This window comes from Pan paniscus, chromosome 18 (genome assembly GCF_029289425.2).
Source record: "Pan paniscus chromosome 18, NHGRI_mPanPan1-v2.0_pri, whole genome shotgun sequence".
Lineage (NCBI taxonomy): Eukaryota > Metazoa > Chordata > Mammalia > Primates > Hominidae > Pan > Pan paniscus.
Window position 1 is genome coordinate 2,185,948 of NC_073267.2, and position 14,826 is coordinate 2,200,773.

A 14,826-nucleotide genomic window follows, 5' to 3' on the forward strand; every position below is an offset into this window, starting at 1 on the left:
CACGACTGTTGTTACACTCGAGCTGAGGAGGCCGGCTGCAGCCCCAAGACAGAGCGCTACTCCTGGCAGTGCATCAATCAGAGCGTCCTGTGCGGTGAGTCCCCAGCAGCACCATGCCACCCACCCCGAGTATCCCCTGGGCATCCTGGCATAGCCAGATGACTTCCGTGCCCCTGTTGCAATAACCACTGCTTCCAACTCTCTATAGACCACCCCTTGGGTATATCTCATGTAAGTGATATTTATTTTATTTATTTTTTGAGTCACAGTCTCGCTCTGTCACCCAGGCTAGAGTGTGCTGATGTGATCTCGGCTCACTATAACCTCTGCCTCCTGGGTTCAAGCGATTCTCATGCCTCAGCCTCCCAAGTGGCTGGGACTACAGGCATGCACCATCACGCCCAGCTAATTTTTGTATTTTTTTCAGTAGAGGTGGGGTTTCACCAAGTTGGCTGGGCTGGTCTCCAACTCCCCACCTCAAGTGCTCTGCCCGCCTCGGCCTCCCAAAGTGCTGGGATTACAGGCATGAGCCGTGGTGTCTGGCCCTAATGTGAGTGATCTTTAACACTGAGCACTTGAAAAAGAAAACCCTGAAGAAACCTAATTCTTTGATGTCTGGATGACAAGGAAGAAGATAGAAATGGCATCAGATAATAAACAGTGTAAATGTTTACCAGAAAGAGGCTGGTGGTCGGGACAAGTAGGAGGATCGCTTGAGTCCAGGGGTGCATCTCTACAAAAAAGTTAAAGGATTTTTTAACATTGGCCAGGCGTGGTGGCACACATCTGTGATCCCAGCTACTTGGGAGGCTGGGGCAGGAGGATTGCTTCAAGCCCAGGAGGTTGAGGCTGCAGTGAGCTGTGATCGAGCCACTGCACTCCAGCCTGGGTGACAGAGCAAAATCCAGTCTCAAAAAAAACCAAATAATAATATTTTACATAACCAACCACTTCTAAAGATTAAAAAAAACCCCTACGATTAAAAACCTCAGGTCCCTCAGGCAATCATACCAGATATTGAAACAAAGCAATAACATAAGGACTGCAGTATTCATTTTATTTTTATATTATTTATTTATTCTTTGTTTGTTAGTTTCTTGAGATGATCATCCGCTGAGGGTGGAAGGGGAGTGATCAGACACTCGGGAGGTGTCTTGAGATTATCATCCGCTGAGGGTGGAGGGGGATAGAGCAGACACTGGGGAGGTGTCTTGAGATTATCATCCGCTGAGGGTGGAGCTGAGGGTGGAGCTGAGGGTGGAAGGGGAGTGATCAGACACTCGGGAGGTGTCTTGAGATTATCATCCACTGAGGGTGGAAGGGGAGTGATCAGACACTCGGCAGGTGTCTTGAGATTATCATCCACTGAGGGTGGAGCTGAGGGTGGAAGGGGAGTGATCAGACACTCGGGAGGTGTCTTGAGATTATCATCCGCTGAGGGTGGAAGGGGATGGAGCGGACACTCGGGAGGTGTCTTGAGGCTCAGGGAGTTATGAGTTATACAACGTGGTTGAGTTGGAGGAGGTGGCTGGCGGCCCATCCTGTTTTTTAAAGTTTCAGCTGTGAGGTAGGGCCAGTAGGGCAATCCTGAAGAATGACGATGCTCCGCTGCCGCCATTCTGACCTGTAGGGCCAAAGGAGGGAATGTTTTCACACATATTCATTTGATGGACAAAATTACCGCCACCAACACAGTCTGCACCTTCTGTTGCTGGTGATAGATTTTTGCACCTTTCCATCCTCCAGGTTTCAAAATAGCAGTATCAGTGTCATAATATCACCCTTCCACTGAGTACTGCCGACAGCTGGGGGGTAAAGAAAAGTCATTGGGACACACTGTTGTCTCCACATGCCACTGTGTCTGTCTGCAAATGTAGGCAGGCTGGGGTCCTGCCCCAGGGAAGACAGAGTCATAACAGAGTAATACAGAAGCATGTTTGAGACACAGGAGTGTCTATGTCTATCCTCATTCCTCCCTCACAGCCATCACCAGAGCATGTTTCTTGCACCAGGTCAACAGACAGTAAGAGAGGCATGAAAAGCCCGTTGTCCACACATGTTGCAGCTTCTTTTTGGAGAATGTTTTCCAGGCCTTTTATGTTCTGTCTCTGATTCTCAGAACTCTGCAAGGTCAGTGTGACCACCCTGCTCCAAATCCAAGAAAACAGAGGTTTCCAGAGGAAGGAGAAATTGTGCCCAGGGTCACACAGCTTGCAAGAGGCAGAGTGGAAGTTGATTCCAGCTCTGCCTGCAGGACCCTCTCATTTCCCCTCTGTTTCCCTTCTTGACAAAGAATCTTCTTCACTCTGCAGGTGCCACCCATGAGAACAAAGAGCTCTGGAGAGATGTGGATTCCTGAAGAGCTGCAGGGGAACTGGGAGAGGGTTTTCTGACAGAACAATCTTACCTCAAGAAGTCAGTTAGGCACGGCTGTAATATTTCTTTTCACTCCCAGGTAATACCAAATTGTAAGTGCACTAGGACATAAAGGATACTTTTGTCCATGGAAAAATGAGGTGGGAATTCTAAACAAAGCAAGTTTTAAAACTGTGTTTCACTTCAAGTGTACAAGTCCCATCACGTGTAATCATAGGACTCGGCAGCTTTTGAAGGTACAGAGGCCACACAAGAACCAGCTTAGCTGAGCATCATTTAAGGCCTTCATTTGGAATTGTCCCTGTGGGCAATAAGTTACATTCACTCTTCACTAATTTACAGTCAGGGCCCATTTGCTGTTACAAATATGGAACCTCTGACACTTAGAATATTAGATCGAGGCCCCACTGGGTGGGGATGAAGGTGTTTTTGCACAACACGGTTACCAACAGGGATGGGACTGTGATGCTTGTAGGCAGCCTTCCTCTCTGCCATCTCCCTCTGCAGGGCTTGAGCACAGAGCCGTAGGGAGAAAAATGTATCCATGTCCTGACCTGGCAGACTATGTCCAAAAGCAAGGAAAACAAGCAAACTTACCCAGTTGCAAAGAGGCTTTCTTGCAGAAGGGGGGATCTGAAAAAGCCAACACATGAGAAATTGAGTGTTGAGAGAGTCTAAGGGCCGTGGCATCATCTGCATCAGCACTGAACTATCCTGCAGCTGCGGGGAGGAAGCTCCTTACTTTGCATTTGTGGTAGTCCTCTGCCCACCGCCGCAACGCTTGCGCACGTTGAAACATTTCCCTATGGATTACAATCACTTTCATCAGATAAAGCACCACTTTCAGGATGATTTTAAATAATCTGCCATGTTTCTGTTATCCTCACAACTGTACCCTTACACAATCTATCTCTACCTAGAAAACGTATTTCAGATGGCTATAAGAGTACAGTCTGAGCCGGTCACGGTGGCTGACGCCTGTAATCCCAGCACTCTGGGAGGGCGAGGCGGATGGATCACGAGGTCAGGAGATTGAGACCATCCTGGCTAATACGGTGAAACCCCGTCTCTACTAAAAATACAAAAAATTAGCCGGGCGTGGTGGCAGGCACCTGTAATCCCAGCTACTCGGGAGGCTGACGCAGGGGAATCACTTGAACCTGGGAGGCGGAGGTTGCAGTGAGCCAAGATCACGTCATTGCACTCCAGCCTGGGTGACACAGCGAGACTCCATCTCAGAAAAACAAAAACAAAAACAAAAAAACTGTACAGTCTGATCCAAACTGTTGCTATATTGATTCCTCCTCTCGCTTACTGCCTGCTGACTTCTGAGATGATAGTTTCCTTCCCCATTCTCAGTATATCCCTAATTCATCCTTCATTGAGCATCTTTTATCATAAAGCTGTATTCTCTTTGTATTAATATCCTTACCATGTTTCACAGGGCAGAAACAGCTGGGCTTATAAACAGGCATAGTCCTTTTGAAGGATGTGGTTGATCCTACAACAACACACTTTCCTAAGGATGACAACAACTCACCCCACCCCTAGAATGGCTGGTATGAACCGAGTTTCCACACAGTCTAGCTGCCAATGGGGTCAGGAGATGTTTTGCTGCTTCACATCTTTTGGTCACTGGTAAATATTAAGGTACTTTGTTTTCTGTTTTGTGAACTCTCTCTCTCTCTCACGATATGTCTTCTGACCATTTGTTTCTATTTATGCATTTACTGGGTCTAAACATTGTACGAAGGTTAAAAACAACACTCCAATGGGCGTTTCCCAAGAGGGTGGGGTTCAGTTTCTGAACTCACTTGTAGGTGTGTATTTCTTTCATATCCAATTTCCCATTTTCCTCTGCCTCTGATAGCTGCCTCTCCTTTTCTGCATGCTCACGTTCTTTGATGCTTAGTTTCCTCAGACTAGAAGGGAGAGAAATGCACACACATGATCCACCAGCCCGTGTGGGATTCCCTCTGCCCTTCTGGCATCTGAAGGCTGTGATTCAAAGATCCCCCCCTGCAACCTTCCCATAAATGAACCAACTGATTCTCACAACTGAAGGAAGAATGGACACCTCCCATTGAGGGACAAAAAAAAAATCACACTCTGGCCTGCTGGCAAGTCACCTGTCATTTCCAGCTCATCTTCATAGTTCCATAGTTAGTCCTATTCTTTAGTAAATATAAAGACTATTAAAAGCTTCTATGAGGTGCACTATGTGTGTCTCTGGGGTCAGTCTTGTGCTTGACACAGCAAAAGCTCATTTTAGTTCAGTGTGAAAAACCAGACCTCACCAATTCATCACAACTAACTCCATCGGAAGCAGAGGATTGCTCCTCATCTGACTCCTCCTGTGTGAGACCTGATTCTCAGTCAGAGGCTGATGCCAGAACTGAGACCATCAGCTATAGAGAGATCCTTCCAGAATATGGTGTCATTAACCCCGCAGTTCACTACTGCACTTTGCCATGATTCAGGACTGGAACTCTTGTCATCGACTTTAAAGATCCTGAAAAGGCAATCTGAATGCTGGGCGCATCTATTGAATTAGAAATGATCAGAATGGCTCCTAAGTCAGGGTGTTATGTCCTGAAAATAGGTGACAACTGCAAACCATCCACCCTGGTGTTGACTGACTTTAACAAGGTTCAGTTCACAGAGATTGAGGGCAGAAAAAGGAAACGGCCTAAAAAGGGTAAGTTTGCTGTGTTGCTCTCACACCACGTGATTCATGGTCCTGATCCTAAGGATCTCACCTGATACTTGGCTTTATAGGAAGGATGTGTAAAACTCCCAGAACGCTACGAAACAGGGATGAAAACACTTCAAAGAGAAAGTTAATGAACTTGTTTCTGACCACAGGGCATCCTTCAGCACATGCTGTCTGGAGTGGCCTCCAACAAGGAGTGTGTGGTGAGGTGCTGAGAATGCAATGGGAGCAGGGTCCTATCCCCACGCTAAAGAAGCTCACAGTTTAATGCAAATGAGAAGCCAGTGAGGACATCACTACTCCTGCTGTGCACTTGGGAACTAGAAACACAAAACCTGACTCTGGAGGGAAGCTAAGGAAGCATTCTACTCTTGAGTTGACATAAGTGCATCTGAAGCTTCTGATCTCCGATGAGAACAATGGGGGACACCAAACAGAATACAAAACCCATGATTGAATACATCAAATTGCTAACATGGCAGTAAACAGACATGAGGTGAAGACGGAGAAGAAGGAAACCCAGGATGAAAGTCAGCCTCGCATTTGGAACCCATTTCCCTGAGTTTCATTGCTGAATTCCAGAAGGAACTACCGAGATGCAAAGAAGCAGAGCAGCTTTTGCACACATCCGTGGGGTTAGATGGAAAACAAGTGGATTGAGGGTCTGCCAATGAAAGCGACCCATACTGAAGTCCACTGGCTCTGGTTGAGACCCAGAAGGGTCATGCATCAGAATAGAGGTGGACAGGAAATACCCTGGCCTTTGTAGGGACTGAGCCTGCACCGACGACCTCAATTGCAGCCTGTATGGAGGACCCCTGACCATCCCCCAGAAGTAGACTCCCATCTCTTCTGCAGGAAGATAACATGCTACTAGGCCTCAATTCATTGCTAAATATTTTTTAACAAGTATCTCACATTTAACAAAAAAAGATCAGTCATATGGCAGCAAAATACAATGTAATATGACCAAAACATGAAAGACTGTGAAAATGAATCTGGAGGTGACCCAAGCATTGAATTCAACAATCCAGGCTGGGTGCGGTGGCTCACACTGGGAGGCTGAGGTAGGCAGATCACCTGAGGTCAGGAGTTCAAGACTAGCCTGGCCAACATGGTGAACCCCTGTCTCTACTAAAAATACGAAAATTGGGCTGGGCACCGTGGCTCACACCTGTAATCCCAGCACATTGGGAGGCCGAGGTGTGCGGATCATGACGTCAGGAGTTCTAGACCAGCTTGGCCAATATGGTGAAACCCCGCCTCTACTAAAAATACAAAAATTATCCGGGCATGGTGGCATATGCCTGTAGTCCCAGCTACTCAAGAGGCTGAGGGATAAGAATCATTTGAACCTGGGAGGCGGAGGTTGCAGTGAGCCAAGATCATGCCACTGCACTCTAGCCTGGGTGACAGAGTGAGACTCTGTCTCAAAAAAAAAAAAAAAAATTGGCCGAATGTGGCAGCACACACCTGTGATCCAAGCTAGTCGGGAAGCTGAGGCAGAGTTGCTTCAAACTGGGAGGCAGAGGTTGCAGTGAGCCAAGATTGCACCATAGCACTCCAGCCTGGGTGACAGAGCGAGACTCTATCTCAAAATTAAAAAAAAAAAAAAGGCTGGGTGTGGTGGCTCACGCCTCTAATCCCAGCACTTTGGGAGGCTGGGACGGGTGGATTACCTGAGGTCAGAAGTTCGAGACCAGCCTGGACAACATGGTGAAACCCCATCTCTAGTAAAAATACAAAAATTAGCTGGGCGCGGTGGTGGGCACCTGTAATCCCAGCTACTTGGGAGGCTGAGGCAGGAGAATTGCTTGAACCCAAAAGGCAGTGAGCTGAGATTGTGCCATTGCACTACAGCCTGGGCAACAAGAGCAAAGCTCCATCTCAGGAAAAAAAAAAAGAGAGAGAGAAAGGAAAACCAATGCCAGTACTAGCATCTCCTCTTCCCCCCAAAAAATTACAAACAAGAATGTAGGAAGGGAAAGGAATTATACATCTTAAACTAATGAAGCAGAAAGGACAAACTCAATTTTGAACCCACTGAATTTGCCACAAATATTGTAGAAAATATTCTCAAGGACTTTACAGTTGTCTACTTTGATTGGCACATGGTTCATACAACAGTATTTGTGTCAAGGCACATCTTACTGTTCTTTGGCGGTCTTCCTCTTTCCATTGATTTTGTCATGACGGTTGACTTTTGTTGTCACCTTCATCTTATGGATTTTAGCTCGAACTTTGGTTTCCACCTGTCTCCATAAAGTAAAGATGGCTTCCAGGACAATTTTAATTCCTGGAAAGGAAGAAACTCTTTTCTTTGTGTGCATACAAATGGACCTCAGCCCTTGGTGAGAGTGAGGAGAGGAGAAGGTGAGAAACCTGAGGGCAAGAAGCTGTTCTTTCCCTTTCCAGGGCAAACTCATTTCCACACTATGGGGACTCCAACAGAGCCATACCTTCCTGTCTACGGCGGTTGGACCTCCTGGCTCTCTGCTGTACATCCGTGGATCCATCATGTCCATTTTGAGATGGGAAGATAGTCTTCAGGAAAGACACCTAGGAAATAATAATATAAGAATGACGGCTGGGCACGGTGGCTCATGCGTATAATCCCAGTACTTTGGGAGGCCGAGGCAGGTGGATCACGGGGTCAGGAGTTCAAGACCAGCCTGGCCAAGATGGTGAAACCCCGTCTCTACTAAAAATACAAAAATTAGCCGGGCATGGCAGCAGGCGCCTGTAATCTGAGCTACTCGGGAGGCTGAGGCAGAGAACCGTTTGAAGCTGGGAGGCGGAGGTTGCAGTGAGCCGAGATCACACCACTGCACTCCAGCCTGAGCGACAGAATGAGACTCTGTCACACACACACACACACACACGAATGACATGAGGCTGGCACGGTGGCTCACGCCTGTAATCCCAGCACTTTGGGAGGCTGAGGCAGGCGGATCACGAGGTTAGGAGTTCGAGACCAGCCTGACCAACATGGTGAAACCCCGTCTCTACTAAAAATACAAAAATTAGCCAGGCATGGTGGCACATGCCTGTAATCCCAGCTACTCAGGAGGCTGAGGCAGGACAATCCCTTGAACCCGGGAGGCGGAGGTTGCAGTGAGCCAAGATCGTACCATTGCACTCCAGCCTGGGTGACAGAATGGAATGAGACTCTGTCTCAAAAAAAAAAAAAAAAAAAAAAAAGCCCTAGATTTCGGTTGTGTTGGTTGTAAAAGGAGAGACCCAGTAAGTGGGGGTTGAAGTCAGATTAGACCAAAAGTGAATAGCAGAGAGTACTATAATGTCCATGAAGGGTTGCTAGAGTCACCGTGATCATAGCCCAAGCAGAGACAGGGAAAGGAAGATGTGAGCAGAGTTTGGGGTCTCAAACAATGGAGGTTATTCGTGCAGCCCAGGAAAGGCTCCCCAAAGCCAGGATCAACCTCCCTTGCAGGCGGTCCCTCATGGAGGCATGGCCAGGCACCTTAGATTTGAGACCAGCTATGTTGCTGCTGACCAGCTGTGTGACCCTGGGCTGGTTTCCTTCCATACAATGGGAGTGCCAATGGCTGCATGCATGCAAAGACCGTCTGAGGATAGGAGGAAGCAATCTGCTGAGCACCCGTGTACCTGAGTGTCATCACCTCCCAAGGGCATCCTTCGTTCCAGAGCTGGCACCTTGGAAGGCCCTTGGTCACTGAAGGCAGTGATGATGGTAACAGCAGTAAATCATCATTTATGGCTGATGAGGGAAGGCCAGGGGTAGGGCTCCTAGGTCCTTGGATAAGAATGAGGGTCTGGGCACTCCTGGGGACAGCTGAGTGGTAGGACTCCTGGGTCCCCAGGGGGCAGGTCCATCTTCAGTGGCATTGGGCCTAGGCTGGGATGCTGAGTTATCCACTTTGTTCTGAAACAGACAGAACCAGGCAGCTCTGGCATGGGCCCAGCCCAGCCTCTGGCCCCACTAGCTTCACTGCCTTCCTGTCCCCTGAGACCTCCCAGCTCCCAGGTCCAGCCCAGCCCCTGCAGGCTTCCCTTAACCCAATTTGACCTCACCCACACCTGCAAGTGCAGGCCTCTCCCCGCAGCCTCTGCACTATTCCTGCTTAGAGCCTCTTACGCTGACTTATTTGAACTCATGACCCCACCAGGCCTCTTACTGACACTGCCTCGGTTTCCTCATCTGCACATGGGTGCAGGAACTAACGAGCTGCAACGCCTCAGCCTCCCCAGTAGCTCTTTTTGCTAACTTGAAAGACTCAGGATGGCTTGAACCCAGAAGTTGGAGGTTGCAGTCCACCATGATCACCACTGCACTCCAGCCAGGGCGACAGAGTGAGACCCTGCTTCAAAAGAATAAAAAATTAAATCCACTCCTTGCTGGGATTGTCAGGGCTGGGCCTGGGCCTGTCTGACCCAAGGCAGTAACCGCAGATCCCAGAACTGCCTGGCAGCGTCCCCAGCCGGGCCCTCCCAGTTAACGAGTAGACGTAAGGCAGGGAGTGGTCTAGCCCCAGTCCCATCTGTTGGGGTGGGGGCGGGGGGCTTCAGCCGCAGTCTGAGGCTCCGGGCAGCTGGAACCTGTGCCACCTCCCTCAGCCTGAGCTCCTGCTGTCAGAGTGCTTCTGGGTCTCCCGGGAACCAGGCAGGGCCATCTGCTGGGCTGGGGAGGACACCGCCTTCCCTGGCACCCTGAACGAGAGTGCGAACCAAATGGCCTCACCTCTTACCACCTGCCCGAGAGCCAAGAGGGAGGTGGGGAAGTGGGTACCAGACAGGACTGGCCTGCCCCCGTCGGGCACTTCAGGCGTCACTCCATCCCAGAGGACTTGAGGGGACTTGGAACCCCCCAGACGGGGTAGAGAACAGCTCCCCAGACTGGAGGGAGCCCCTTTTCCTGTCCCTGGAACAGCCCTTCCTCCATCCTCCCTCTAACTGGCTCTAATTAAAGGGTGAGAAAAATGCAAATTTAAGATTTGCTGAGGACAAGCCGGCACCTCAGCACGAGGAATTCCAGCTGGTGGGGGTGGGGGTGGGCGCTCCTCACCCAAGAGCAGGGTCCTCTCCCGTAGGCAAGCCCTGGAAACCCTCGCTCAGGCTCTGCAGGGAGCATGTGCTTCTAGGGCCCAGTAAGGCCTCTGTACCGAGGCAGCACTGCTGGCCCCAAGTGGACGTGGCCCTTGACTTCCTCTGACCCACCACCCTGTAGGCAACAGTGTCCGCCTCCCCCAAGGCACAGGATATGGTCCCTGGGTAATGCCAGCCCCTGGCATAGGGCAACTAACTATGCTTGTCGGGTGCAGCCACCAGCCCAGGTGTTGGAAGGTCGAGGCAGGCAGCTTCTGGGGTCCAGGCCTCGAGCCTGTCGGTACCACGGGGATCACAGAGAACTTGCTGCTCAGGGGTACCGGCAGGACTCTGATGTGGGGCCAGGCCAGGGCCTCCACTCACCCGGAAATCAATGCCTACGGTGGAGATGAAGGTCCCCGCCAGGAAAGCACCGTCCTTGAATCGCACCAGCAGACAGGTCTTTCCCCACGCCCGAGTCCCCCACCAGCATGACCTAGGACAAGCAGGAGGGTTGGGGGGAGTCTGGTCTGCCCTGAGCTGGCCTGGTCAGAAGGGGGCTGCAGGTGAGGAGTGGAGGGAGGCAGCCCAGGCCTGCAGGCTCAGCGGGGCCAGGGACCCCGATGGGCTGGACACCCAGCGTCTGCCTCTGAAAGGCTGGGGCTGCTCTGTCCTTCTGCACAGTGGCCGTCTCAGTCAGCGGGGAGTGAGGGCAGCCACCTGCATCCCGGACCCTCCCTAACGTCCATACCCCCACACGGTGGACAGCATCTGGGAGGGGAGCAGGTGGGGTGGCAGCTGGGTACCTCCTAAGAGACTTGGGGAGGCCTCTGCCGGGGGCTTCTCCACATCCCAGTAGGGACATGACCCCAGCAAGGCTCAAGAGGAATTTGCCCCATTAGGATCAGATCTCGATCTGAAGAGGGACCTGGGCCAAGTCTGAGGTTGGGGGGAGGTGCAAGTGGGCAGCAGTCAGGCCTTCTCCCCGAAACCTGTGCTACCAAACCCAAAGATGGTCCTCCCGGCCCCCTGCCAAGTCCACACAGCCTCTGCCTTGGTCTGGAGTCCCAGGGTTCCCCATCCATCTGGCAAACCTCTTCCCCCCAGCAAAAAAAAAAAAAAAAAGGCCCACAGCCGCTGGGTTGAGGGAGGGCAGCATACGGGAAATGGTGAGACCCCGGGCGGGGGCCAGGGCACTGGGGCGCGGGACGCAGGCACTGATGGTCGCGGGACCCCTTGTGCCACCATGCCGCCTGGGGGGTGGGGGACAGGCCCTGCCAGCTGTTGGATACCCCATACCTGGGATGGACAGCTGTGTGTGCACGATGCACCGTGCAAGCCCCACGGGGTTCCTCCCGCGTGGGCTCCGCGCCCTGGGGCCGCGGGCCCTGCACCCCCTGTCCGACCCCCAACCCTTGGCTCAGGCCGGGCGCCACCTGCTGCGCTGGCCTGGGGGGCGGGTGCCTGGCTCACCTTGAAGGCGACGTCGTGGAAGTCGACACCGCCGCCAAGCGAGGGCCGGCCGGGCTGCAAGGGCCCGTTGGGCGGCGCGTCGGGGCCGGAAAGCGCAGTCCCGGAGCGCGCCGGTCGGGCCCCGTTGGCGGTGGGCAGCGTGGAGGCAGCGGGGGTGCTGGCCCCTTTGCTCTTGGGGGTCTTCTTCCTGGACATGGCGGGCGGGCGCTCAGTGTGCTCCCGCTGCAGCCGCCGTGCCCTGGGCCGTCCCGCACCCCGCGCCCGCCGAGCCCGACCCGGACCCGAACCCTTCCCCTGGCGGCGGCGGCGGCGGCATCATCATCATCATCATCATCCCGGGCGCCCGGCTCGCGCCCCGCCCCCGCCGCTCCACGGGCGCGCAGCCACTCAGGCCCGGCCTCCCGCCGCCGCCGCCAATGCCGTGCGCAGGGCGGGGACATGCAAATACACCCCCGCTCGGCGGGGCGGGGTGGGGTCAGGAGGTCCGGGCCCCGTCCGGCCCCCGACCACGACCCCTGCCCGGGGCTGCCTTGGGGCCAGGAGCCTGCTGTGAGGTGACAGGCCTGGGCCAGGAATCACCCCGGGATCCTGAATCCCCTCTGCTGGCTGCACACCACCCCAGCTCGGTGTCCCCCAAACTGGACCGCCAGACCTGGGAGGAAGGGGTGTCCTGAGATGTGGGTGCTGGGGCAGAGGGCCCGCATGGACGGGCACCGCGGGCTTCTGTCTCCTTAGCCCCAGATGCCTAGCGCTTGGCCCGGTGCCCTTCACTGCTCCATCCCCTCCAGGGTAGGCGGGTCCAGGAAGCTCCAGCCCTGGCTTGGCAAACACACCAGGCTGCTGGGGCAGGCGCCCTGGGCTCAGGTGACAGCTGGTCACCGGGAGGACACAGCGGGCGCGGCGATCTCCCCCACAGCTTCTGCCTGCTGTGCACGCCTGGGGATCTGCGGGAAGGAGGAAGTCGCTGTTGCAGCCAGCCCCCGGCCCCCTGAGGGTCCCCTCCCACGGGACTCTGCCCTCAGGGTCTGAAAGGTGGAAAGCAGAGGCCCCTGCCCAGGCTGTGTGGCTGGCCCCTTGTCCTTCCCCTCCAGGTTCGGACCTTCAGGTGGCCGGGGCCGATTCTCCAAATCCTAAGCTGGTCCCTGGCAGACCCACCTCCCCAACCTGGGCTGCACTGGAGCTCTGTCACCCCCTCTCACAGAGAAGATGGGACTGCAGTGGTCAGAGCTGGGGCACAGTGGTCCAGAGGGGTGGTGTCCTTGGCATGCGGGGGCTTCTTGGTGTTTCTTTGGGAGCTGGAGAGATGACCCGGCTGTCCCCGGAGACCTGACAGCTGTCACCAGGACCTTGGGCCCTTCAGAGACCTGAGCCCTCCCAGCTGGCAGTGCCCAGAGTCCAAACAATTGGCTGCCTCTCGGGTCAGAGGCCTGAGAAAACACAGATGGAGGGGCACTGCCCAGCAGAGTGATTCCTCGAGAGGGCCTGGCAGAGGCCGTGGAAGCCTGCCCTACAGCAAGCACTGTTGTGTGCCAGGCACACGACCTCTTCAAAGTTATCCTGCAAGGTGGGTACTGCCCTCAGTGTCCAGATGGGGAAACTGAGGCCCAGAAAGGCAAGGAGCCTGTGCAAGGTCAGCAGGCTAGGAAGGGCAGAGCTAGGATTTGTTCCTGGGAACTCCAGCTCCAGAGAACATAAACCGTCCCATGGCAGAAATCCCTGTAGACTTAATCCCCAGGAACCTGGCAGAGCTGGGGGGCAAACCCGGAAGCCCTCTCAGAACCCTTCCTTGTCTCATTCCTCTGGCCCCCCAGCTCTTCCAGACCAACCCCCAGTGTGTGTGCACTGGGCCCGGGTAGAGGCATTTAGCTTCTGCAGCTGCAGCCCTGGGGACTCCAGGTGTCCACCCGCGCTACAAGGCCTCTTTCAGGATGGCTGGCCCAGGGTCTGAGCTGGGGGCCTCAGCAGCTGCTGTGCACTGGCCCCAGGGTCCTGGGCAGTGGACTCCCAGTCCAGTGGACCCCGTCCTGCCAGCTGCTGCCCAGGTACCCCCAGGGAGCGGGCAGCAGGAGGAGTTGGGTGCAAGTAGGGCATCCTGCAGGGGGAGGAGTGCGGATGGGGCCCCCAGGAAGAGAAGGAGGCAGGCGCGCTGGAGAAAGTGGGAGGCCAGGCGGGGAGGGGAGCCTTGAGAGAGCAGAGGAAACGGGCTTGCGCTGGCAACCTTTAAAATTAGGAGAGTTTACATACAAATCCAAGTCTCTGGTTTCTCTTGAAAATGGGGAGCTCTGGGTGCCTGCATCACAGACCCCTCTCTTGGCTTCCAGCAGGCCTCGGAATCTTTGATCATTATGTCTCTTGGTTGCTGTGTTTGCCATCTGTTTCACCCTCTGGAGTGTAAGCTCTCCGGGCACAGGAAGCAGCTTGTCTTGGTCAACTGCTGTCCCCAGCAGCCAGCTCTGGGCCTCCATAAGCAGTTATTAAATTGGTGAAAGAGGCCAGGTGTGGTGGCTCACGCCTGTAATCCCAGCACTTTGGGAGGCTGAGCAGGCAGATCACTTGAGGCCAGGAGTTTGAGACCAGCCTGGCCAACATGGTGAAACCCCATCTCTACTAAAAATACAAAAATTAGCCGGGCCTGGTGGCATACGCCTGTAATCCCAGCTACTCGGGAGGCTGAGGCAGGGGAATCGCTTGACCCCAGGAGGAGGAGGTTGCAGTGAGCTGAGATTGTGCTGTTGCATTCCAGCCTGGGTGACAGAGCGAGACTCTGGGGGAAAAAAAAAAAGAAAGAAAAGAAAAGAGAAAGAAATGTGACTTAGAAACACAGGCCTCACTTCAGGAGGACATGTCCTTGCTAACAAAGATTTAAGGCAAGTGTGATCAGTAGTGAGGGCAAGGCTTCTGGAGGAGGGAGGGTTTGCACTGGGCTTTGAGGATTGAGCTAGAGTCCGACACGAGAGAGAAAGACAGTCCCCAGGTGGAGGGAGTCAATATGCATAGGCTGAGAGTGCTAGGAGATGGGCACTTTGTGCTGAGGTGGCCAAAGTGTGGCCCAGTTCCTTGGAGGAAACGGGAGGTAATCAAGCTGGTAAGGTAGGATGGGGTCAGCTGGGAAGGGAAACCTGAGTGTTATTCCTAGGAGCTTGGAAATTGTACAGCGGGAAGTAGAGAGCTGTGCGTGGCTTTTGAGCAGAACAACAGAG

General features: G+C 53.6%; 1 protein-coding gene across 5 annotated transcripts; it reads right to left on the reverse strand.

Annotated features, from left to right (window-relative positions):
- Positions 1–1,056: 1,056 nt before the first annotated feature.
- LOC117978925 (nuclear pore complex-interacting protein family member A7) lies at positions 1,057–12,081 on the reverse strand. Of its 5 annotated transcripts, none has more exons than XM_055100665.2 (8): positions 11,627–12,081; positions 10,538–10,649; positions 7,549–7,648; positions 7,241–7,385; positions 4,191–4,298; positions 3,119–3,179; positions 2,974–3,009; positions 1,057–1,624 (listed from the first exon to the last, which is right to left on the reverse strand). In XM_055100665.2, exons 1-8 carry the CDS (start codon positions 12,064–12,066, stop codon positions 1,076–1,078), a joined length of 1,551 nt encoding a protein of 516 aa, XP_054956640.2. In that variant the 5' UTR covers positions 12,067–12,081; the 3' UTR covers positions 1,057–1,075. The 5 variants fall into 5 exon arrangements, with proteins under 5 accessions (XP_054956640.2, XP_034808238.3, XP_063454292.1 ...); XM_034952347.3 differs by lacking the exon at positions 11,627–12,081 and adding an exon at positions 8,717–8,993 and having other exon boundaries at positions 10,538–10,626; XM_063598222.1 differs by lacking the exons at positions 10,538–10,649; positions 11,627–12,081 and adding exons at positions 8,717–8,993; positions 9,247–10,039.
- Between the last annotated feature and the right edge of the window lie 2,745 nt (positions 12,082–14,826).

Bases quoted from the DNA above. Each gene is read 5' to 3' on its own strand.
- LOC117978925 (XM_055100665.2), bottom strand. From the start codon at position 12,066: ATGTCCCCGCCCTGCGCACGGCATTGGCGGCGGCGGCGGGAGGCCGGG. The intron at 3,180-4,190 runs GTGAGTTCAGAA...TGTAATCCATAG, and splicing joins AAAGAAATACACACCTACAA to GGAAATGTTTCAACGTGCGC. The intron at 3,010-3,118 runs GTAAGGAGCTTC...TGGCTTTTTCAG, and splicing joins AGGACTACCACAAATGCAAA to ATCCCCCCTTCTGCAAGAAA.